We start from the raw sequence: 26,341 nt of genomic DNA on the forward strand, positions 1-26,341 counted from the left end.
TCTTCAGTGAGAAGCTGACCTCATCTCCAGTTCCAGGTCCTTGTTGGCTCAGGCCTATCAGCATTTCCCAATTCTCTGTCTGTAGTCATTTTTGTTGGGAGTGTGTCTGTGACCCAAGACATCCAGTTAGGGGAGACCATGGACACTCATTCCCTCCTTTTGGACATGAACAAAAATTTTGTTATCCTGATTGTGTCTGACAGACATTTTATGAGCCATTATTGCAAGAGATTCAACACCGTAGGTGGCAGAAGAAAGCAGAAAGTGGAACTTAGACGACGTTTTTGAGATGCCCTATTTCTGGATCTTCCTGGTGTGAGTCAGTGAATTCCCTTTATCATTTACGTCAATTTCAACTGGGTTTTCTTATCTTAACATGCAGAGACATGGCCCATTGGGAAACCATTAAGTGGGTTTATGCCAGGGAGTGGTTTGCCCTTGTTCCTTTTTTTAAAAAGGTTATTCTAGGTTAAGAAAGCAGATTTATTGACTTACAAAAGAAAGCCTGGATCAAGAAGAATCATGTAGAAGCGACTGCAGTTGTCTATGTGAAAGGTTATAATGAATAAACCGGAAGGGTGACACTGGAGACAGAAGAAAGGTCATATGCAAAGAAGTATATTTCGGCAGCACAGTCAATAGGACTTGTTGAAGGGTTAGCTGCGGGAATGAGGAATAGGAATAGTCATGGGTGAGTCTTTCAAAGTCATGGGAAGTTTTTGGTTTGAACCATTAAGATGGTGCCATTTACTAATGAGGAGTCTGTTAGCCGGTGGAGAAATCCGGTCAGAAGATAAAATGTGTGAGTCATCAGTTTATGTGTGGGTTTTAAATAAATAGAATTAGATGAGATCACTTATGGGGAGATTATACATAAAAAGTAAAGAAGGTCCTTGGATGGAGCCCTAGTGCTTGCCAAGTAGGGAGGTTGATCAGAGATTTAGGGAGTACATTAGAAAAGGTTGACTAGAAAGGCAGGTAGAAAATCTGTAGCATGGAGAGTTACCAGTCAATTCTAAAGGAAGTCAACTCTGAATACTCACCAGAAGGACTGATGCTGAAGCTCCAACACTCTGGTCACCTGATGCAAAAAATAGACTCATTGGAAAAGACCCTGATGCAGGGAAAGACTGAGGGCAGGAGGAGAAGGGGATGACAGAGGATGAGATAGCTGGATGGCATAGAACTCAATGGACATGAGTGTGAGCAATCTCCAGGAGATAGTGAAGGACGGGGAAGCCTACGATGCTGTAGTCTACCGGGTCGCAGAGTCAGACACGACTAAGTGACTGAACGACAACAATAGAGAGTTGACGTAACAAAAGTAGGGAAGTATTTCAAGAGAGGCTTCAGGCCTGCGGAAGCCTCCTGAGAGTTTGAGCAATAGGGAGAGAGGGAACTATTTGTTTGGGTATGATGAAAATCGGAGATACTAGAAGGCTCTCAATAGTCAAAGCTTAATTTTATCATTTATTTGAGATAGTTAAAAAAATCTAGGTTTTGAAGATATTTCATGTATTATGTGTCATAATTAAGCAGAGTATTTGATCAAAAGAATTATTCTAACTCAACTCTCAGGCTGTATAGTTTCCATCCAACAAAAATAATTTAAAATTACTCCTATTTTTTACTTATACTTCTTAAAGAACATTAATGGATATTCATGTCATGACACTTCTTTTAAGTCATTTTTGTCCTCCTCTAATTGTTTTAAATTTATAAGAGAGAGAGAGGAAAAAAAAAAAAGGGAGAGAAAAATAGTCCTTCCTTGATATTTTCACTAAATATCCCCCAGATACTCGTTTGTGGTCCTACTCTAAGCCATATCAGGACACTCTTGCATGATTGGAAAACTCAATTACTGTATTTCTCTGAACCTTTCTTCTGGAAGTAAATGCAAGAAGTTCTTTGGAAATTTTATCTTACTCTGATTGCTTTTTCCTTGTGGAGAAAATCAGATGAATCAAATTATCTTCCTTCTTAAATCGAATTTTCCAGTCATGCTATATGAAAAAGTTTATGGGTCAAACTATTTTGCTTTCTGGGGGAGTATTTTTTAAAATAAGTTTTCCTACTGTGACTCATTTTCAAAAGTCAAAACACCACATTTAGAGGACTTAAAACATTTACTGCATTTATGAAATTAATTTTCATTCCAGTGGCCAAATCTGGCTTGTCTTGGGTTGCTGCTTTGGAGAAGGTGATGTGTTTTCCATAATGTCATTATCCATTGAAATCCATCTGTCTCCTTGCCCCCTGCAGTGAGGAAGCTCTTTCAGGTTCAGCAGGGAACCCAAATTAAATACTAACCTCCATCTTTTCAGTAAGTATAGAAAAAACAAAAGTGAAAAAAAAAAAACAGGCCTATAGGGAAGAGACAGGTACGTATACTCCTTCTCTAGAGGCGTAATGTGAAACTAATATTCTGTTAAACCTGTTGAACATTTACTCAGATTTCTTCACCAGTGCAGTTCACATTTAAGATAAAAAATGACCCTGTCATACTGTGGAAGGAACAACATAAATTACTAGAGAAAGACAACTAGATAGGCCACACTTTCTGATTCAAGCTGGAAACCTGATTAGTACCCTTTTATTCATTAGTATGTACTTACATATCAAAGAACCCTCCAAATGGGAAGAATCTAGTCAGTCCCCAATAGACCTCACTACATGGCTCCCTTCCATTCCTTTATTGACTGGGTCAGGTTTTAAGCAGAAGGAAAAAGAAAGCCAGGGCTCATGACTTGTTCCCCTGCCCTCTTGCTGTCATTTTGTAGCTCAGTTGTGTCTGACTCTGCAACCCTGTGGACTGTAGCCCACCCGGTTCTTCTGTCCATGAAATCTCCCAGGCAAGAATACTGGACTGGGTTGCCAGTTCCTTCTCCAGGGGATCTTCCCGACCCAGGGTTCGAACCTGCTTCTACATTGGCAGGAGGGTTCTTTACTGCTTCAGCCACCAGGGAAGCCCTCCCCCATTTCCTACAGTAGTTTAAATGCTGAGGTGTCCTAAAACTTCAGATATACTTTGGAAACTAAACTGAGGAATTTTTTTCTTATTCATTCTGGTCCAGTGCAAATATTTGTCTGTTGAGAAATATATAATACATTAGACTCATAAACCCACCATCTGCCTAAAGTAAGCCAACACCCACCTGTAAGGAGACGGATGCAGGCTGGCATCCTGTTCCTCCAGCTCCTAAGTGGAGGTCGCTGACGCTATGGAGCCTGGGTTTGTTTGCACTGCCCCACGCTAGGATTGCCTGATCCAGTTACAAAGGGTGTGTACCGTTTGTTGCAACCCATAAAGATTGCTTTCAGGTTCTATTAGAGAAAAGTTTTTACAGGAGTGGGGTCAAATGGAGGCTAAAAAAGACCCTCAGCTTTGGGTATGTGGGTGCATTTGTGAATTCTTCAGGATAATGATTGATCCTGGTGCAAGGGATAAAATCAACAAATACATCACCTCTTGTTCTGAGTAGCAACAGGTGTGATGGCTCACGTTAGCTGAGAGAAAGAGATCATCCTTGGTGGAGAGGATGACAGCAAAAAAGGACCCTCTACACACAATGGTTTATCTTTTGAAATAAGCAGAAGTCCTCATTTTAACTACAGACATTTGGCTGACACTTGACCTTAAGAGTTCTTCCTGAAAAGCTTGCTCTTGCTACTTAACAATAAGCTTGCAGAATCTAGAAAATGAATTTGTAGTGGAGTGGTTTTTCCTTGAAGCAGCTGCCTTTGCTTTATTTTTACTATTATTTTATTGTTTTTGCATATCCTTTTTAATTGACATACAATTGATTTAGAATATCACGTTAATTTCAGATGTACAGCACATTGCCATTTCTTTTTTAAAGAAAAGCTACCCACCAGCCCATGCCCCAGTCCCTCACTCCCTCCCTCCAGAAAACAAAAATTTCAGGATGATCACACTGCATTGTGTTCCCCTGAAAGGCTTACTTCTGAGATTGTCCTCCTTTGGAAAAGACTCTAGTACAAAATGGATACAGAAAGATGACTAATTTTTGTATTTTAGAGGTTGAAGGTTTTGAAACCAACTAACAACCATGTAATTTTTATGAAGGTTTTAGAGTGGTATTAGCCTGTCTGACCTAAGAAACATGATTGGCTAAGACTCCTCTGTGATATATACAAGTTATTTGCCAAATCTAGATATGAAATCAAATCTAGCTACATATATCGGCTCTTTTGGGCTGTGTTGCTTTACTCAGCATTTTTTCTTAGGATAGGAGAAAGTTATATGATTGATGTGAACGCAGTTCTTAAGTTCCTCTTAGGGCTAATGAAGTCAGAAGAGAGCACTTCAATACAGTTTCTAGGTTTCAGGTAGACAGGTGTTCTTAATAAGTCGCTGAAAGCCCCTTTATTGTTAGTACCTGGAGGCACTAAAGCTTCAACAGCCTCTGTGTTGCAGGGTTAAGGGTGGAAACAACAGGTGGGAGTACTAATTACAAACGTCTTACGGGGCGGGGGAAACACTGCTGACGTCAGGACTGACGGAGAGCTGGTCCCGCAAGCTGCGCTCTCGGTGGTAGTGGTACCTGGAAGGACGTCTTTAAGAATGAAGAATTCTGCCAAAAGGAAGCTGCTTTCTTGGAAAGTTTCCTGTGGGTACGGTGCAGTAGTGTGATAAAGTAGGAATAGCGGGTCATTTATATCCGCCGTTGTTCACAAGGAGGAGTGTTTGGGACCGTAAATCACACTGTCCTGTCCGTTTCTCTTGGTTCCCTTAAATGCCCATATTGGGAATGAATTGCAGATTTACCGAAAGCTGGTGGAAGCGAGTTCTTTGGTTTGTTGGGGGTGAAATCTCCAAGCCGAGAATAGCAGGACTGCGTACAGTGTTTCTATAAAATGTTAATTGGAATCAGTGTGCACTGCCCCTCTTTTATAAAGAATACACACTACATGTTTTCCGTTATTGCACACTGTCAGTTTTGATTAAATCCTGTTTTTCACAACATACAGCTCTAAAGCGGAATAATGTGGTTAAGTGTGTTGACCCTGGGGCCAAACTTGCTGGGTTTGAGTACTGGCTCTGCTAATTAGCTTTGTGACATTTCTTTCTTTCTTTCTTTTTTTTTTTTTCCATCAAGTTATTGAACATCTTCAGGCCCCAGCTAATCATAAGTGAGGGGCACGGTATTTCACATTTGTGGTGAGGTTTTAATGAGTAAGATTTCAGCTCAGTGCCCGGAACTAGAGAGTTTAGTATGTTCGCTTTAATAATAACTAAAAATACCGAATGTGATAATCAGCTCTTTCTCTGGGTGTGACTTTTGTTTCTGCATTAAAACCGCAGCATTAGTTTTCATATTTCATAAGCCTGACGACCAATTATGTAAAGGTCTTTGTGTACTAAAGTGACATTTCGCTGGGCAGAAATTTGTTTGGAGGGTAGGTGAGTAAAGCAAATTTACAGGGAGAAATGATTCTTCAGTTGTAGGAGAAGCTTTGGTGTCTCCTTACCCCCAAACTGGGGGTGGGGGAGGGGACAGCACGTGGATTGGTTTGCTAGGGTTGTCCTGACAACCCTGACCACACACAGGCTGACTTAAAACAACAGAAACTTATCCTCTCACAGATGAGGCTAGGAGTCCCAGGTTGAGGTATTGATTGGCAAGGCTGGTTCTTTCTGATCGCTGTGCAGGGTGATCCGTTCACTCTCATCTGGCTTCCGGCGGTTGGCTGTAACTTGCAGCACTCCTTGGCTTCTGTAGCATCGCCGGGATCTCTGCCTTCCTCTTCACATGAGATTCTGTCTCTGGGCATGACTCTGTTCAAAATCCCCCTTTTTTGTTAGAATGTCAGTCATACTGGTTTGGGGGCCCACGATCCTCCAGTCTTACCTCATCTTGGTCAATAATACCTTCAGTGACTCTATTTTCAAATAAGGTCACATTTGGAAACACTGAGGGATTTAAGACCGCAACCCCTGAATTTTGGCGGAACCCAATTCAACCTGTAACAGTATTCTGTCCTTGAAAACACTATAAGGTACTTCAGGAAGCTGCAGGACTCAGTCACTAGTCACTACTCAGCAAAAATCCAATTGCCTGATTTCAAAGCTGTGGGCAGTGGGTTCATTTCATCTTTAAGAACAGACGTTCATAAACTGATGTTCATAAAGTTCAGCAATGTAACCACGGGGGAATTACACACTTAATGGCATCGTACTCTAGGTGGTTGCCACCGTCTTACCTCCTCTTGAAGCAGTCACCGTGTATTTTATGAGGGGGTGTGCATGCATGGATGTGAGAGAGGCTGCCTTTTCTTTTGTGAAAAAATAAACGTTGCATTAGAAACAATGTTTAAAACCGAGGAGGGGGGAGGGGAGGTTATCTTTTGTTACACAGTAAGGATGTCTGTGAATACACAGATTTCCTCTTACGGTCACTTTCAGTGCAGTAGTGTTCAAGGAGTGCTACTGTAGATTCTCAAGCACGTCTGTCTCAGTCTTTATAGTATGTGATCCGCTATGTTAAAGTTTGTCTGAAGCTTGGCACAGAATCTTAACCTAATCTAAAATTCTGAAGGACCTTACTAAGGAAACCTGGTGCACTTTTGTATTTTCAAGTTAAACCAATGAAGATAATTTCTTTAGCCCCTATAATATGTTTTATTGTTTAACTATGTGGATTTCTGTAATGGTGGGATATATTCTCGTTCAGAGATGCATGAATGTTGCATCTTGTGTGAAGCCCCACTTGGAGTCAGGGCCAGCCTCATGATGGATCTTACCATTAGATTAGGAACTCTCGGGAACAGAATTGCCTTATTTTTATCTATTTTATCTTTGGATCCATAGTATCAAACACAGTGTATGGCACAGCATAGAAGCTTAATTGGGACAGATTAAGTGCTATAAAATAATTGAAGTTACTTTCTGGAACTTAGAAATTGATTGACTTGAAATATAAAAGAAATGTTGCAAAAAAGAGGAATGTTGCTATTTTCGGCAAAAATGAGAAGGGGCAGCTTGTACAGTAACTCTAGACAGGGGTTGCCAGTGTTAGGAAATGAAAGTACAGGTCACCCAGTTAAATGTGAATTTCACATAAACGGCAAATATGCTTTTAGTATAACTGTGTCCTACATGTTGCGTAGGATATACTTTTATTTTTTTAAAAAGGTTGCTAATCTCTCATTTAAATTCAACTAGATGTTCTTTACTGACAATCCTATTCTAATCTCCTTTTGAATATGTAACTTTTAAAAACTATTACATTTCTTTGAAATGTAAATGAAAGTTCCCCAGACTTCTCTATGAAAATGCCTGTACACATGGAATTGTACATATTGTTTCAGACAGCATAAGTAATATAATTCTTAATATTGGGTGTATTAAAGATGGAATAAATACCTTTTTAGAGGTTACAAGGCTAAAAGTAATGGAAGTTAAGTTACATGTACACATGTGTTCTCTGCTTTGTCCTGCATTTCAAATCTGGGGTAACCACGAATGAAGAGTCTAAACCACTGACTTTATAAAATGAAGAAATCAGAAATATCAGCTAGGATATAGAGTTTTAATTGTTAGAGTAGAGAAAGAGACTAAATTGGTTGCAAGATTACATTGATTATATACATTATTTGAAAATAAGTTACATTATATGTCTAGTAAATGTTCTTGTATGTGTAATTATATTCATACTTGAATTATATAATTTACATATGAAAACATATAAAGGCATGTATATTTTCATGGTAAAGAATAATCAGTTTATCATTTAGTAACATTTTACACTACTTGAAGAAAAACAAGTGAATATTCTATTAGTTCTTAAGACTGCAACTATCAACTGATTCCTTCTTAGTTCACTGCAAATAACCACTGACACTTTCTGCCTCTGTACTATTTATGCAACAATGAAATCAGTTATATTACTCTTCATATATTAAATTACTATAGAGAATACACATATACTGTGGTCTCTTAGAATGCATTAAAAAAAAACAACTCCAGACTTTGATCTAAAATAAAAATAGGATATTTAACATTCTTTTGCAAAAGGGATACATGGATATCTAATATTGATGGTTATGTAAAAAGCAAAGACATTACTTTGCCAATAAAGGTCCGTCTAGTCAAAGCTATAGTTTTTCCAATAGTCATGTATGGATGTGCCAGTTGGACTATAAAGAAAGCTGAGTGCTGCATAACTGATGCCTTTGAACTTGGTGTTGGAGAAGACTCTTGAGAGTCCCTTGGACAGCAAGGAGATCCAACCAGTCCATCCTAAAGGAAATCAGTCCTGAATATTCAATGGAAGGACTGATGCTGAAGCTCCAGTACTTTGGCCACCTGATTCGAAGAACTGACTCACTGGAAAAGACCCTGATGCTGGGAAAGATTGAAGGCAGAAGGAGAAGGGGACAACAGACGATGAGATGGTTGGATGGCATTACTGACTCGATGGGTATGAGTTTGAACAAGCTCCAGGAGTTGGTGCTGGACAGGGAAGCCTGGTATGCTACAGTCCATGGCAAAGAGTTGGACACGACTGAGCAACTGAACTGAACTATAACCTATTTATATCTAAATAGATCAGTTGCTAAAAGTCTGCTTAAAATGAACTGAATAATAAGTAAACTCTGAAAGAAACTTTTCTTTCTCTGACTCATGAAACATTGGAATTAATTAGATATCAACATCATAAATGTTGTATATCTATCTCATAAGATAGTGTACCTTTGTATCTAAAATCAAGTTATTTAAATGCAGCCAATCCTATGAATTAGGATAATTTTTGCCCATCTCAAACATTCTCACCTTTCTGAATATTAATCTCAGCTGTTTAAGAGATTTTTATCAGTAATTAGAATTACTCCAACTGATGATGGAAATTTTGTCCATAAAAAATTAGGATTTAGGGAGACTGTTATTTGAAGGAATAAAAGACATGGATATGATCCTCCAGAAGTTTCCTGTGAAGAATTAAGTTGGTGGTTGAACATTTGATAATTTTAGAGTGTATAGATTCCTCTTCAGCTAGTTAGCTGGAGGAATTCTTTAATATTCTGGAGACAGTTTTGTTCTTCTTAAAATTATTAAGTGTTAAATATCCACCTAATAAGAAAAACGTATTTAAAGTTTTAAAATGTTATTTAAATTTATTGTAATTAGAGATTAAAAGAAGTAAATGGTTAATTCTAAGAGTTGTGCTGCTAAAAGTTCAAACAATAAGTGGATAGAGATGAATCCGTTTGCTTTGGGGGCATGAAGATGAAGCATGACCTGAGCTTGCATGTTCTATGTAATAGAGGGGTCAGAAATAAGATTAGATTACTTGGTGGAAGGAATGATAGATCAGAAAATAGAAACAGCCAGTGTAGATGCCTTTTTCTTGGGTCTCCACTGTAACTATCAGCTCATGAAAGGCTTTCTTTGCTACCAGTGCAGGCAAACCACAACATTGTCATGCTCAGGTTTTGACTTTTATTGAAATATCCTTTTATCTTCATAAGAATATTCAAGCACATTAAGAATCTAAATGATAATGTTACAAAATTCATATACCCACCCATTTAGTTTTGGTCAGTTAACCAGAAGATTTTCTTCATGACTTTTGACCTCTTAGAGGTAACATATTATAACTCGGATTGAATACGTTTTAATGCTTTCTTCATGTTTTCTATCACTGTAATAAAGTAAATATATATTATCAGTAAATGAGAGTATAAAATTTTATAATTAACCGTGAATCTAAAATCAATCTGTTTAACAACTATAAAGATATGGGGATTTATCTGCAATATTAAAAACTATTATAGAAAAGTATACACATAAATTTAGGGATTAGACCTTTAAGAGCTGATTAATTAACTTTATGTTAAAGAATTTTATCAGAGAGATTTGAGGGGGTATCTGTTTTGTTAACTGATTATTTTGTATTAGTTTTGTTGGATATGACAAGCATAACTATCTTATTAAGCATAGCTAATAGTGACTGTTAAGAATGAAAGTCCCAAATCAGACTGAGGAAGAGATTTAATTGTTAATCACTTTGAGGGAATCATATATGATCTTTGATAAGAGAATGGACTGGTTTTCTTAAAGTGTAATTTTAGTGTGTACTCTATCCTGTTTGATGGTCTTAACATTTAGTGATCACAAGGACTGTTAGAGATCCCTGTTGAGAAAAGAGATTCCAAGTTGTCCCAGAAATTCTGATGTCAATTGGAGCTAAGAGTTTACATTTTAACCACAACCACCACTGCCAATCCCAGGAACTATGATGGGTGGGAAGCACTGTTTGAGGGAAAGTGCTGATGGAGTGCATCACTCACCCTGCTAACAGTCAAATGTTGCTAGCATCACTGTTTAAGATAATTTGAGAATACTTACATAGTGGTAAATCCTGAGGTTCATATGTATATAATCTGTTCGAGTATCTTCCAGTTATATCAGCTCTGACTGTTAAAGAAGGATCTGCCCACAGAAAATAAGTTACTTATGTATTTTTTTAAATTTCTGAAAATCATTCATGCCTCTAGCTCTGAAACAAACGTTAAGCATATTTACAAGCTAAATCAGTTTTCATACATGTTAATTCATGATGAATTAATCAGAATTTCCATTTTAGTGTGCTACAGCTCTCTATCAACATAGTTTAGAGAACTGTATTGAAAGTATTTTGGGGATTGATTTAATAGCATGAGTTAATTTAAAAATAAAACTTTAATATTTATAAGTTGCAAATATAGATATAATGAGTTTGATTGTTGAGCTAACAAGAGCTGTTGTTGACTGGGTTACTAATGACTCCCCTTTAAAAGGAATAGTTTCAAATGAACTAACATTTGAAAGTAAATAAAAGCAAGAAGGCTACTGATTTTGTAAATCTGATGGAAAGAGATTACACAATTACCCACAAACATGATTCTAGGCACATACTGTCCATCAGGTGATAAATTCTTGTCTGTGGTCTCATGCTAGCAAAAGAAAAAAAATGTTATTGGATTGGATTGTTTTTAACAGTTGATTTAAAAATACTTTATGTAAACAGATTTTCAGTAAATTGTATATTTTAGCCTCTTACAATTCTATATAACAATCTATGTCCACTAATACTGTATAGCTTTTTGCCTTTAAATAAAAACTAGAAAAGATTAAACTTTTCCACTGAATTGAAATATTAAAAAAAATTGTAGAGATCATGTACCATGAGATTCAGCATGATGAAATTATTCTGAGCCATTTCTTGTATTTCTTTATTTTGGGCAAACACTTTTTTTAGTGCTGTGGGGAAAGATAATGCCAGTTAGCTTCAAGGATCAAGATTACTTTAAAATAATGTAGCAAAATAAAGCTAGTATTTTGCATTTGTTTGCTTCTATAACTTGGATGTTAATAGTTGATTGGCCCATTGCTACTCTGTCTCTCTTTGGAAAGCAATGAGGGACACAGTCTATCCAAGGTTGGGGGGAAACATCAAGGGATAATCACATTGAAATCACCAGTTTTATAATGTCACTTAATTCATTGACTCATTGGTTACAGCATCATCTTTTCAGCCAGTTTTCCCACCTTTCTGGGAGGCAGGGGATGCAGAGAGATGTAAAATCCTGAAGGACACATAATATAAACATATTCAGTAGATTGCTAACAATCGTTGTAGTTAGTAAGCCCCTTAGTAAAATGGTGGTACTCTATCAGTCGTCTTTTTTTTTTTTTTTTCAATTTCGAGTGCCTTCTTAATTTGTAACTAGGTCACTTCATATTGAAAATACAATACGATCTTAAAAGCATAAATTACCTTGGCAGTATTGACAGTCTTCCAAGTGATGAATAACCATCAGTGGCTTGTTACTAAACAGAGAGAGTGTGAAATTGAGTCAAGTGATTCATTCAAGTCAAACTGTACAGGGAAATTAGATTTAAGGTTTTCATACTTTCTGTAAGACATTAACTAAAATTCTCAGGTTGACAAATCACAGCTTTGTAATCTGTAGTAGTGTTATTCATAAAATGACCCCAGAACTGAAGCATCAGCCTCACCAGAAATATAGCTCATTAGAAATGTAAATTTTCTGACTCCCTCCAGGTCCGCTCAATCAGAATCTCTGAGGGTGAGGTCCAGGAATCATAGCTTAAGAAGTTGACCAGGTCATTCTTACATATACTGTAGTACAGTTAGAAAAAGTCAATTCTGTCTCCAAAGTTGAAAGGATATGAACAAGACGTTCATTTCCAGTGAACATGTGGTATAAAATTTTAGGAGAATAAAGTTTTTACTTATTTTCTTCTGTTTTTAGTTTGCAAAAAAGGCTATTAATATTTGGTTATTTTTACCAACTTTCACTCTTGTCATAATTCTATAAGCAATCTCAGTGACAATTCCCTTCCTATATATTTTTCAGTGTCAGTTTGATTTTAACTCTTGGAAAAAAATTTTTTATGGTAGTTAATTGACTGCTGTTTAGAAAAGTTAGAATGTTGACTATAGTAAAGGATAAATGAATTATGATTTGGATACATATTTTTTAATGTTTGAGAGGATGTTGGATCCAAAAAGAGACTAATGTAAAAATATAAATCATAAATCTTTATAAGAACAGAGGTAATTACATGAAATACGACCTCAAAGAAAATAACAAACTTTGAGTTGTTAATAATTTCATTTAATCCTCAAACTTAGAATTTACATTAATTTTAGGTAAAATAAATCCTACAACTTTAAAAATCTATAACATAGAAAGCTAACATTCACCAACTTCACATTTCCTTGTTTTTTTTTCCTTTTTAACTTTGGCGATACTCAAGCCTAAAGAAATACAAAGGTGAGGCAAGAGTAGCACCGAGGGCAAAAACCTAAGCGCTTTGTTTCTGCGTCCTAGACATGCCTCGTGCCTCACCGGGATATCAGCCCTTCCATACTGCAAGAAGTTAAATAAAATATTGCAGTGGTATATTCTACTACCTTAATGCTTTCATCCTTGTAGTTAATCTTTGTAATTTATTTCAGTGTAAAATGTGAGGTATGGATCCAAGTTTATTTTCCACATGACTCAAATTCTAACAGTAATTGTTTTACATACTCTGTGTCCCCTATTCCTGATTTAAAATGCTACTTTACCACATACACAGTTTCTGTTGTATCTGGTTTTATTTCTATTGTCTCCTTTCTGTTCAGTTCATTTACCAGTAACATATTGTTTTAGTGTAGTTTGGTAAAATGTTACATATTGATTAAAGGCTAGTTCCCACTGGTTTCTTTTTCAGAATGTTCCTATTTGTGTCTATGTCAATTTTAGAATTAATTTTTAAACAAAAATTGTACTAACATATTGTGATTGTCTTTAAAAAAATTGAAGTATAAAGAGAATTGACATTTTTACAATGTTGTCTTCCTATATAAGAACACAGAATTTTTGTCGTAGGTTTGTAATTTTCTCAGTAGTACATTTAGTTCGTAATAGATTTTGTGCATTTTCTGTCATTTATCCTGAGATATTTTGTCTTTTTTTCTGCTATTTAACCATTTTAATTTTATATGCGTGTGTGCTAAGTCACTTTAGTTGTGGCTGACTCTTTGTCAGCCGAGGAACTGTAGAGGAGCCACCAGGCTCCTCTGTCCATGAGATTGTCCAGGCAAGAATACTGGAGTGGGTTGCCATGCCTTCCTCCAATGTTCTTCCTCACCCAGGGGTCATACCCATGTCTCTTACGTCTCCTGAATTGGCAGGCAGGTTCTTTATCACTGGCACCACCTGGGAAGTCCTTTAATTTATCTATATATACTATTGGTTTCTGGGTATTAGGCTACAGTCCATGGGGTCGTAAAGAGTCGGACACGGCTGAGAGACTTCACAATTTAACTTAATTTCCATACTTCTGAATACTTAATTGTCAAGTTTCTCATGTACACAGTCAACGTCTGCAAATGAAGATACGTTCACACTCTTCTTCTTAAGTTTTTTTCATCTAATTGCATTGACTGGTGTCTCGAGAACAATGTTAGTAATTGTGGTGATTAAAGAATCCCATCAGTGGGATACTTTAATTGATTTTCCCAGTAAGCGTGATACTGGGTTTTTAGGTTTGTTTTTTTGTTTTTACTGGGATGGATATTTCTTTGTTAGGATAAATAAAAATAAATTTGATACTGTTAAATAAAAGTTTAAAAAGCTCCAGTATGGATTTGGCATTATTGTAAATGCCTCTTCACCATTGATGTTGACAGGAGACACTTGGATGATTTGTGTCCTTATGAATATTAGATTATTTTAACAGATTTCTTAATCTTGAATCTTCTGGCATTCCCAAACTGAATTTTACTTTATCAGAGTGTATTTTTTAAGTGTTCTGCTGGCTCCTCTTTGCTAATATGTTGTTTACTGTTTGCATTTCTCTCTGATAATAAGATTATTCTGTAAACTTTTCTATGGTTTTTGGTAATGTTTGTCCAGTGTTGAGAGTGTGTTACTCAATTATTCGGAATCTTTCCTTTTTCTTTGAAGAGTTGAATTGAATGCTCTTTTGATAGTTGATAAACATTTGGGGTGCTTTTAAAAATGTAAGTGTCTCAGCTATATCCCCTCAAAGTCAGTAGATCTTCAAGGATAAAAATCGTGTCACTCTTGGTCATCGAGTATAGAGCAGTGTCTGGCACATAGCAGTGGGTACTCAGTAAGTACTGGACTGGCTGACCATGAATGTGGATTTTAAACAAGGCTCTCTGAATTGTTCTGGTAATCAGACAGCCTTGAGAAGTACTGCTGTAAACCAGGTTTCTTTTTAAGCTTGTATAATGCCCAGTGTGTAAAGCTGTTTTGTGTATGCAGCTTATATTCAAAAGTTTACTTGGTGGATGTTGTTTAAGTCTAAATAAGTCTTTAATAAGTCTAAACTAGACTTACTGCTGTACCGTTTTGCAATATATACAAATATCCAATCATTATTTTGTATGTCTGACACTAATAAAATATTAAGTCACTTATTCCTCAGTATAAAAGCTTGCCTGGGTTATTAAAGAATTAACACAAGGGTATTTAGAACTCTTGTTTATAAAAAAATTCTAATAGCAACTCTTAGTTTAAACAGCTCTCAATATCAGAGCAAATTGTTACTGTGTCCTTTCAAAAGCTAACTTGCTAGTTTTTTGGCTCTCAATGATGAAGTATGTGTATCATCTGTCAAAGCTGCATGAGAGGTATTTTACCTTTTTTGAGTATGAAAGAGACCTTCCTCATAAGTCTGCACCCAAGTGATGTCATCTCCCCATCCTAAAACAGAAGAGGGAAATCTGTGTATCAACTCAAGACCCCTGAAGAGTTCTGAAATGCGCATGTGAAATGTGATATAGAGGGCATCATTATAACTAGATAGGAAGAGGCTGTATCCTTTTAGATGGTAGTGCTGAGGTTTTGTAACTGAGTTTCACATCTCAGCACCCATGGCCTTGAATCTAGTAAATGTTCAGTAGATGCTATTATGGTTAGTGGTGATTGATAAGATATCTTTGGACCACACAAAAACTCTGGCTTTCAGATTGTACAGGAGAAGACTAGTTAATCTGCATGCTAAGTCGCTTCAGTCATGTCTGACCCTTTGTGACCTGTGGACTGTAGCCCGCCATGCTCCTCTGTCCATGGGATTCTCCAGGCAAGAATACTGGAGTGGGTTGCTGTTTCCTCCTCCAGGGGATCTTCCCGACCCAGGGATCGAACCCAAGTCTCTTGCATCTCCTGCATTGCCAGCTGGGTTCTTTACCACTAGTGCCATCTGGGAATCCCATGCATACTTTGTAAATCTATTAGGAATATATTGGACTATACTGTCTCGTGTCCTTGAAGCTTGAGTACTGAGAGATGTGGATGCCTTTAAAATCAGAATACATCTGATTTTAAAAACAGAATTTCAAATTTTGCTTCTGAGTTTTAACAGGTAAAAAATTCTGCTGTGGAAATTTCATGGTTGAGAGATAAACCAATAAAACACAGTTGTTTTGGAAGCATCCAAAAGAGTGGAGGAGAGGGAAACCGAATACAAGGAGTAGAGAGGGAACGTACTGGTCCTTAAAGAGGTGATGGGAGGAACTGGGGATGTATACTAGCGGTTGAAGAATGACTGTCGAGGAGAATGCACAAAGTATTTCAAAGGATTTTCTGGAAATGTCTCAGCCTACAGATGGAAACGATTGAATTAATTTGAAAATAGAAATATTTGCAGTCTAGTTTGTACTCAGATTTTCCGTATGCTTCAAGTGTGTCAGACTGGAGTTTCTTGTTTTGATACCATGGCTTAGAAGATGGCCAGGACTTATGAAGCAGAGTCATGAAGCAAGATAAATGTGATTGTATGATTTTTCTCAGGTTTTAGTTTGTTTGTTAATAGACTATTAAAATAATTAATAACAATATAATTCATCTATTGAAAGTAGATACTTTTTGGGGTATATTTACATAGTATGCAACCATCACTGCACTAATTAGAGAACATTTTTATCACCTGAAGAAAGAAACCCTTTACCACTCAGTTATCACCACCTAATCCTTTCATTTCCTCAACCCTAAGAAACGCCGAATCCACTTTCTGTCTGTAGGCCAGCTTATTCCAGATGTTTGTGTCTGTGGAATCCTATAAGATGTGATGTATTTTACGGCTGGATGCTTTCATTCAGTACAGTGTTTTCAAGGCTCATCCACGTCATTGCGTGTATTAGGAGTTCGTTCTTGGGCCATTCCACTGTAATACTATACCGCATTTTGTTTATCCATTCATCATTTGATGAACATTTGGGTTGTTTCTACGTTTTGGGTTTTATGAATACTGCTGCTGTGAACACATGGGTGCAAAACTTGTGTGTGAACATATGTTTTCATCTTCCCTGGGTTTATCCCTAGAGGTGGAATTGCTGGATCAAACGGTAACTGTACATTTACCATTCTGGGCGCACTACCAGACTTTTTCCAAAGTGACTGCATTATTATACTGCCTTACCAGAAATGTTGTTGGTTTGTTTTGCCTGATTTTAGAAGCTGGGCATTGGAAGACCAACTTATGTTAGCTTAGTACCCCCACCATAGCAGGAATCATTCCTGTCTGTAGTAATCCTGAAGGATTTTCTTTGCTTGAGTTTATGTAGTAACTTTATGCTATATTTAGCATTCTATAAAAGTTCCTTTGGAAACAGCCATTGAGACTAGGCTCCTACTTAATTACTCTATTCCTTTGCAAATACCATTCAATGCCAGAATGTCAGCAATGGGAAGAATTACTGGTCTGCCCTTGGTGAACTTAGTTCTGCAAACATTAAAGGAACATCTGCTATAGGCCTTGCTCCACTTGGCACTGGGTGTACAAAGGTCGGGGAGTATAGTCCCTGCTCTCAAACAGTTTGTTCATAGCTTGGCAAGATAGTCGTATTGTATTATAATTGTTTTTATACACTTTACCTCATAATCACAATAGGCCAGAGGTGGTACAGAATTTAAACTGTCTTCAGGGTCTCTGTTCATTGTTGTTGCTGTTGAGTCACTCAATCGTGTCCAACTCTTTGCAACCCCATGGACAGCAGCCTGCCAGGTTTCCCTGTCCTTCACCATCTCCTGGAGTTTGCTCAAATGCATGTCCACTGAGTCGATATTGCCATCCAACCATCTCATCCTCTTTTGCCCCCTTCTCCTCCGCTCAATCTTTCCCAGCATCAGGGTCTTTACCAATGAGTCAGCTCTTCACATCAGGTAGCCAAAGTATTAGAGCTTGAGCTTCAGCTTCAGCATCAGTCCTTCCCATAAATATTCAGGTCTGATTTCCCTTAGGATTGGCTGGTCTGATCTCCTTGCAGTTCAAGGGACTCTCGAGAGTCTTCTCTAACATCAGAGTTAGAAAGCATCATTTGGCACTCAGCCTTCTTTATGGTCCAACTCTCACATCCATACATGACTACTGGAAAAACCATAACTTTAACTTGTCAGCAAAGTGGCATCTCTGCTTTTTAATGTCCTGTCTAGGTTTGTCATAGCTTTTCTTCCAAGGAGCAAGTGTCTTTTAATTTCATGGTGCAGTCACCACGCATGGTGATTTTGGAGCCCGAGAAAATAAAATCTGTCACTGTTTCCACTTTTTCCCCTTCTATTTGCCATGAAGTGATGGGACTGGATGCCATGATTTTAGTTACCATAATTCCTAATTCAGTACTGGCTATGTTTACTTCTCATCTGAGATTTCATTCATCTTCAATATGTGTTTATTGAGTACTTACTGTATGCTAGGTGCTGGTTGCAGAGCAGTTCTTTTGATTCCAAAGAAAATTAAGGTTTGGGGGTTCACTTTTATATTAAACAATTTCTTACCTTTTTCCAATTAATATTCCCTCTTTTCTCTAACAATGTCTCTGTCTAACTGGTGCTGCTCCCCACCCCAAGCAACTCCACATGCTACTCAGTGTTACATACGGTGTTTAATTCAGCCCTCGAGGGTCTTTAAGGGCAGTGACTAGTTTGGTCTTTGGCAATTTAAGGCTAATGAGTTCATTGTTTTATGACTATTGTATGTGTATATGTGGAGATAACATGATAAATTACACTTAGGAAAATATTTCCCTCTTTTATTTATTTTGCAAAAGCTTACTGATATTTTTAGACTTTCTGTGATTTTAAACTAAAGTAGAATTAATTATTTTGGCTAAATATTGGTGAGCAGTTGGCGGGCATCCAGTACATTTAAGGGATAAATTAACTTGGAAAGAAAGTCAATATTTTCAAATTTGAAATTATGCTATAGTTTATCTCTATTTGTTTATTACTTAGTTCACATTGCCATTTCAACTAGTGGTCAAGTTTTTTTTTTTGCTTGTGCTACTAATTTAGAATTAGCTATGTGCAGATGAATGATTTTCTTTACACTTCTGGTAGCTGGAAATGTAGGAATCAGTTTTGAGATCTTATTTATACATCTTTACAGGTGAAGATATAATTGTTTCTTAGGCCGAAGTAAAGCAGTTGGTACAAAATAGATGTTTTCTAAACAGTGTAGTGTTGTCTAAAATTACTATAGCAGTTTCCCAGAGTCAGCATAGCAAACACTTGGTTAACCAGAATTCTTGGAGGATGGAGACAAAATAATTTTTGAGGGATCCCAGTATAAAATCATTCCAAATTATTTTCTTGCCTGAATAAATATTGGACAGAGCACTGGAACAGATTCTACAGAAATCCTGATTACATTTAGGATATCAATATGACATATCAATCAATAGAATTTTCCAGAATTTTCTAGGACTCTGGTTACCAAAGTTATAGGCAATGAAACTAGTTTCCCACTATTTCTATAGAAGATGCAGCATTTTTTTTTTTCATTTGATTTGGCTCAGTCTTTAAAATTAACTGATACTTTCTGGAGTTCTTTTTCCCCTGTTTTCAAGTAACACACAGCAAAAAATTCCAGTTAATTGAGCTGGTTTTATAACTAGACTGTGGGCAAGAGATGAAGAATTTTAAAACAATCCAAATGACTGAGTTTAGAAAATAAAATGAAATTCCAGTACCTCTTGAAAGTGTCTGAGGAGGTCTCTTTTCCTTCTTGATAGCAATGGCAAGGTTGGAAGAAACTGTGGTGAATAAGAGGCAGAGGACCAGAGCTGAGTGTGACATCATGTCTTCTCAAGAATCCTTCAGAACTGGATGGTAAAAAATATCAGAATCTAGTAGGTTACCTCAGGCTATCATCAAGACATTTGTTAAGAGTTAGACCAAACTTAGGCTGACAGGTTGCTTTGCTTGTGTGAGTTGACATGGTACAACCATCTAGAACTTTCATATTTTATTTTTAAATTATTGTAAAAATGCAGTCAATTCAATAAAAGTCCACTTGATGAAAAGCCACAGTGTTTGGGCTTCCTGGGGGCGGTACAATGACATTGACACCCAAATAGGCACCCAAAGCCTATTTCTGACAGCCTTTGAGTGCTTACAGCGCTGCTTTAAATCTCAGATAAACTCATGTTGATTAAAGGGCTTGCCCCTGCTGAATGCAGTGGGAAGCTGACAAGTGTCATGCATAAATAATCTTTGCCTTTTGATTAAAACACCATTTTAACTTTATGCCAAGACAGTAAATGAGGCATGAACAATTAGTGCTTAAAATGGAAATGGGAGGAAAATGGAATATGGCGGTTGTTTGTCAGTTCCTTGATAGTTCTTTATCTTTATCCTCCCATCGTCTTCTCAGCCTTTTGCTGTTCAGTGTGCAACTCTGCCCTATTTAAAAATCAGGCCTCGCCAGTGGTGCATCCCTTCGGTTCTCTCCTGGATTGAAAATGGTTGCCTTGGTTCTATTTAAATTATTTTCTTTCCTAATCTGGAAAGGATTCACTTGTAAATTTCTTTGTATTGAGAAACCCTGTTAAACAATAATCATGGTGCTGATAAGTATCACAATTTAAGTTCTTATAACTTGGTAATACTGTAAAACATTTCAGAATGCCATCTTTTACTTTATGGATGTCATCGTGTGCTGTAAAGGTTGGAACAAAGAAAAGGTAGATTTCAGTAGGGGATAAAGATGGTTGAATCTGGAACACAGAGTCCAATGCGGGGAGGGCAGGCTTTGTTGGGGTGAAAGTGGCTGTAGAGAAATGGAAGCAACCATCTAAGGCAGGGTGTTAACTTGGGTCCAGGGAGCTTCTAGATGATCTGTGATTGGGCTCCTGAAGTCTCAAAATCTCTGAATTTGACTGTAAAATTTTATGAGCCTTTGTTCTCTTTTCTGGGGAAGAAAGCCCCCAGTTGCCTTAAGATTCTTCCAGGTATCTTTAGAAGCAAGGAGTTAAGAAGCAGTTAATCTGGAGGAAGCATGAGAAAAAATTCTTTATGATACAGACAGAGATAAGTAGGTAGAATCTCTATCAAAAGAAGTTATAACTTCACCTTTTTCTTAGTTTAAAGCTGCCAAATTTAAATAGGAACTGCTTTTTTTTTTCAGATTTCAAGTTATTAGGTATAATTGTCAGAGTGTTCTACTTAAAAAAATAAAAATATTTGTTTTCTGTTTGACACTGATAAATTGTAGAAGAGATATTAAATATGTTCTATAATGAAGACAGTCACTTTCTATATTACTGTTTTGGATGAGTAGTCTTTTCCCTGGTGAACAGAACATGAATGACTTACAGTCCTCTAGTATCAGATGCCTGGGTTAATCTAACTGGGGGACACAGATGGACATGATGTGGTCATGTGCTGGGAGCAGCTCACACCGCACTTGGAGGCCAATAACCACGTCTACAATTAGGTGTTATAAACACTGGCAGCATTTTCTGACGGTACTTTACTTTTCCAAAGTAATTTAACGTATGTCATTTACTTAAATATTTAAAAATTCTCTGTAAAAGAAAAGAGGGAGTGAAATTTTACATTCTTTTCACAGGATATTAAAATTAGTTTCCTATGCTAAACAGTAGAACCTTGTCGTTTATTCATCCTATATATAAGTTTGCATCTACTAACCCCAAACTTTCACTCCATCCCTCTGTTCTCTTTCCTGGGGAAGAGAGCCCCTTAGAGAATATTTAAAATGAAAATGTATGTATATGTGTGTGTGTATATATATATATATATATGTATATATTCTTTATATTCCTTACATATATGTCCTTTATGACTGAATCACTTTGCTGTACAGCAGAAATTTGCATACTGTAAGTCAACTATACTTCAATATGAAAACTAAAAAAAGAAAACAGAGCAACAATTGTTACTTGCAGCATAATTTTTAAAGGGTCACTTTTGGTCAATGTTAATTTATTATAGTAACATTAATACAAGTAGAGAATAAAAGCATCACTCCAAATTTTTGTGACGAGACAAAAACCAAGGAGCCTACGCTCGCTTGACAAAAGTATGAAGCCAACAAAGAAAATCTCATTTATTAAAAGAAGAAAAATTTCATTGAACTTCCCTCTGACTTACTGAAGGCCTCAGTTTTATACAGTGAAAAGGTGATCCTTTAAATATAACTGAGCTTGACCACTGATTAAATAATCTGGAAATTTTGCTTGCTTACCTGAAATAGTGCTCTTGCTGGAAGTGTATTCTGGATGTTTCTGGTTAAAAATGGGTGTGGATTTATAGACACACACACACCTGAACTAGAGCCCCACCTGCCTTGAAACAAGAGCACAGTCCACCTGCAAATTTACAAAAATGGGCTTGTCTGAAAAATCTGTGCTGTTCTCCAGTTCTTAGGCTCTCACACTAAGAAAGAAAGAGTCTTCTTTCTCTAAATTGAGATCGAGTGTCCTGATAGAATGAGGCCAAATACCACCTTTGTACTTTTTTTTTTTCATACACCTTTTACGTCCCAGGGTAATTTAATGTTTGGCTAGAGTTCAACACCAGGAAAAGGTGGGGGAGGGGGGTGGTGGGCGGGGAGGAACTGGTCTGATTGTCGGAACTGTGTGCGCGCTATTGTTCTCGATGAAAGGTCAGTGAGGCTTGAGATTAGATATAAAACAAAGAGGAATGCCTAAGGTTTACTCTCTTTACAGAACTAGAATTAATAGCTGAAGAGAGCAGATCCCCCCTTCTTTTCTGAGAAAGAGGAAAAGAGAAATATGCTGTTTTAAAATTTAATATTTTAATAATTTGACTCTGTATAAAATCCCTTACCTTACCATGCGCCCCCTCACCCCGCCAAAAAAAGGAAAGCGGGTAATTAGATACTATATTTATCTAATAGTTTAAAATTTTTTCTTATAATTAATCTATGATTACAGAAAAACATTTTTAAAGTATGGAGTTGTGTCAAAAAGAAAGTAAGCTTCTCTTGCCCTTCCCCAGTACTGCCTGTCTCTCTCTGTTCACCCCCTCCCCAACAGACACACATCTACCTACCCAGCCACGATCTACTTCTTGGACTTAATTATTGTTAAAGTGATCTAGGGCAGAGTCTTCAAACCTGGCCCACCTGTTTTTGTGCAGACCAAGAGCTAAGAGTGGTTTTTACATTTTAAAATGTTTTTGGGTGAAAAATCAAAAGAATCATAATTTGTGACATGTGAAAATTGTATGAAAGTAAAATGTCAGTGTCTATAAGTAGAAATGCCTGGATGAAGCACAACCGTGTCCATTGCCTTGCTATTCTCTCTGGTTACTTTTGCATTCTAATGAAGAAGTGCAGTGCTGAAACAAGAGCTGTATAACCCGTGAAGTTTTGAAATATTTACTCTCAGGTCTTTTGTAGAAAAAATTGGCTGATCTTTAATCTAGGTGGTTGTTCAACAAATTTTTGTCTTCCTTCCTCCCTCCCTGTCTTTCTCTCTCTCTTTTTTTTTTTTGATTATTCACTATATTAATAAATGTACTGATAAAGAGTGGAGTGGTGGTTTCTTCTGACATTAAAGAGTGTCCTTCTAGTATTTTAACTTTGGATAGAGTACTGGCTTGATTTTATCATGTTAAGAAAGTAGTCATTGTTCCTACATCATGTCTCTTAAAGGCAGGAATGTTCAGTTTTGTTTTATGAAGACATATGTATGTATGTGAGATAGTAAATTTATATGGTAAATGTATTCCTTTTGTATAGTAAGTTTATAGTTTTCCTGCTAAAATTTCCTTGTGATCCTAAGGGAAACCCCACGTAGCCAGGCTCTGTTATTCTTTTAGTATACTTCTAATTCATGTGTTCGTTTGATTTTACTTTCTTTCTTCTATAGAATCCTCAAAGGGAACCTTCCTTGGAACATGCTATTGAAATAGAATCCTTCTTGCTGAAGATTCAGAAACTTGAGGTATAGTGTTCATTTTACATCCAGTACTTACAAGCAGAGAAACAGCTGGGCAGTCATCCGTAAATTTTCCTCTTAGTAGAGTGGGAGGGTTTTCACCTTGTTCTTGACTGGTAGTGGTTTATAGAAAAATCTTAAAACATTCTGAGGACATTCCTGTTAAATGCCTCAGAGATGATCTGTTTTAATAGATAGTGAGAATAAGAAAGTCAGCTGCTTGAGGAGTAATGGAATGAGGTCCCAAGGTGTCTGAGCTGATTAGTGTGACCATGTAGTACATCTTGTAAACTAGGACAACGTTGAGAGTAAAAGGAGGTAATAAAGGGCATTGGAATTAGGGAATGTTAGATGATATTTTGAAACATACACACATCAGCCAAAATCGATTTTATTGTACAGTAGATCACAAATAGTTCTACTGAAGATTTTCTCTAAAGGAAAGATACTTAAAATATATGTACATTATAGCAAAATTTAAAAAATTCTTTAATAAACATTAATCAGTTTCTTAAGTATACTTGTCTCATACACCAGGCGGTCGATATTTTTCTGAAGGTTTTTCTGGTATTATTGGTCTTTATTTTTCAGTGTGAACTTACATTTTTTCGTAAAATTGCCTGCAATCATTTTCAAAGTTGCCCTTATGATTAGTAATTTAGGATCAGTTCAGTTCAGTCGCTCCGTCGTGTCCGACTCTTTGCGACCCCATGAATCGCAGCACGCCAGGCCTCCCTGTCCATCACCAACTCCCAGACTTCACTCAGACTGACATCCATCGAGTCAGTGATGCCACCCAGCCATCTCATCCTCTGTCGTCCCCTTCTCCTCCTGCCCCCAATCCCTCCCAGCATCAGAGTCTTTTCCAATGAGTCAACTCTTCGCAGGAGGTGGCCAAAGTACTGGAGTTTCAGCTTTAGCATCATTCCTTCCAAAGAAATCCCAGGGCTGATCTCCTTCAGAATGGACTGGGTGGATCTCCTTGCAGTCCAAGGGACTCTCAAGAGTCTTCTTCAACACCACAGTTCAAAAACATCAGTTCTTCGGCACTCAGCCTTCTTCACAGTCCAACTCTCACATCCATACATGACCACAGGAAAAACCATAGCCTTGACTAGATGGACCTTAGTCGGCAAAGTAATGTCTCTGCTTTTGAGTATACTATCTAGGTTGCTCATAACTTTTCTTCCAAGGAGTAAGCGTCTTTTAATTTCATGGCAGCAATCACCATGTGCAGTGATTTTGGAGCCCCCAAAAATAAAGTCTGACACTGTTTCCACTGTTTCCCCACCCATTTCCCATGAAGTGATGGGACTGGATGCCATGATCTTTGTTTTCTGAATGTTGAGCTTTAGGCCAACTTTTTCACTCTCCTTTTTCACTTTCATCAAGAGGCTTTTTAGTTCCTTTTCACTTTCTGCCATAAGGGTGGTGTCATCTGCATATCTGAGGTTATTGATATTTCTCCCGGCAATCTTGATTCCAGCTTGTGTTTCTTCCAGTCCAGCGTTTCTCATGATGTACTCTGCATATAAGTTAAATAAGCAAGGTGACAATATCCAGCCTTGATGTACTCCTTTTCCTATTTGGAACCAGTCTGTTGTTTCATGTCCAGTCCTAACTGCTGCTTCCTGACCTGCGTACAGATTTCTCAAGAGGCAAGTCAGGTGGTCTGGTATTCCCATCTCTCTCAGAATTTTCCACAGTTTATTGTGATCCACACAGTCAAAGGCTTTGGCATAGCCAATAAAGCAGAAATAGATGTTTTTCTGGAACTCTTTTGCTTTTTTGATGATCCAGTAGATGTTGGCAATTTGATCTCTGGTTCCTCTGCCTTTTCTAAAACCAGCTTGAACGTCAGGGAGTTCTTGGTTCACATATTGCTGAAGCCTGGCTTGGAGAATTTTGAGCATTACTTTACTAGCATGTGAGATGAGTGCAATTGTGTGTTAGTTTGAGCATTCTTTGGCATTGCCTTTCTTTGGGATTGGAATGAAAACTGACCTTTTCCAGTCCTGTGGCCACTGCTGAGTTTTCCAAATTTGCTGGCATATTGAGTGCAGCACTTTCACAGCATCATCTTTCAGGATTTGAAACAGCTCAACTGGAATTCCATCACCTCCACTAGCTTTGTTCGTAGTGATGCTTTCAAAGGCCCACTTGACTTCACATTCCAAGATGTCTGGCTCTAGATTGGTGATCACACTATCATGATTATCTGGGTTGTGATGATCTTTTTTGTATAGTTTTTCTGTGTATTCTTGCCACCTCTTCTTAATATCTTCTGCTTCTGTTAGGTCCATACCATTTCTGTCCTTTATTGAGCCCGTCTTTGCATGAAATGTTCCCTTGGTATCTCTAATTTTCTTGAGATCTCTAGTCTTTCCCATTCTGTTTTCCTCTATTTCTTTGCATTGATTGCTGAGGAAGGCTTTCTTATCTCTCCTTGCTATTCTCTGGAACTCTGCATTAAGATGCTTATATCTTTCCTTTTCTCCTTGGCTTTTTGCCTCTCTCCTTTTCACAGCTATTTGTAAGGCCTCCCCAGACAGCCATTTTGCTTTTTTGCATTTCTTTTCCATGGGAAT

The 26,341-nt window shown here is 37.3% G+C and overlaps 1 protein-coding gene across 1 annotated transcript; it reads right to left on the bottom strand.

The window, feature by feature from the left end:
* Positions 1-9,449: 9,449 nt before the first annotated feature.
* Positions 9,450-22,222, bottom strand: AGR3 (anterior gradient 3, protein disulphide isomerase family member). Its single transcript, XM_040260612.1, has 8 exons — positions 22,034-22,222; positions 19,518-19,649; positions 15,189-15,252; positions 11,784-11,836; positions 11,190-11,266; positions 10,896-10,959; positions 10,373-10,456; positions 9,450-9,665 (listed from the first exon to the last, which is right to left on the bottom strand). Exons 2-8 carry the CDS (start codon positions 19,624-19,626, stop codon positions 9,616-9,618), a joined length of 501 nt encoding a protein of 166 aa, XP_040116546.1. The 5' UTR covers positions 19,627-19,649; positions 22,034-22,222; the 3' UTR covers positions 9,450-9,615.
* Positions 22,223-26,341: the final 4,119 nt, after the last annotated feature.

This window comes from Oryx dammah, unplaced genomic scaffold (assembly GCF_014754425.2).
Source record: "Oryx dammah isolate SB20612 unplaced genomic scaffold, SCBI_Odam_1.1 HiC_scaffold_18, whole genome shotgun sequence".
Lineage (NCBI taxonomy): Eukaryota > Metazoa > Chordata > Mammalia > Artiodactyla > Bovidae > Oryx > Oryx dammah.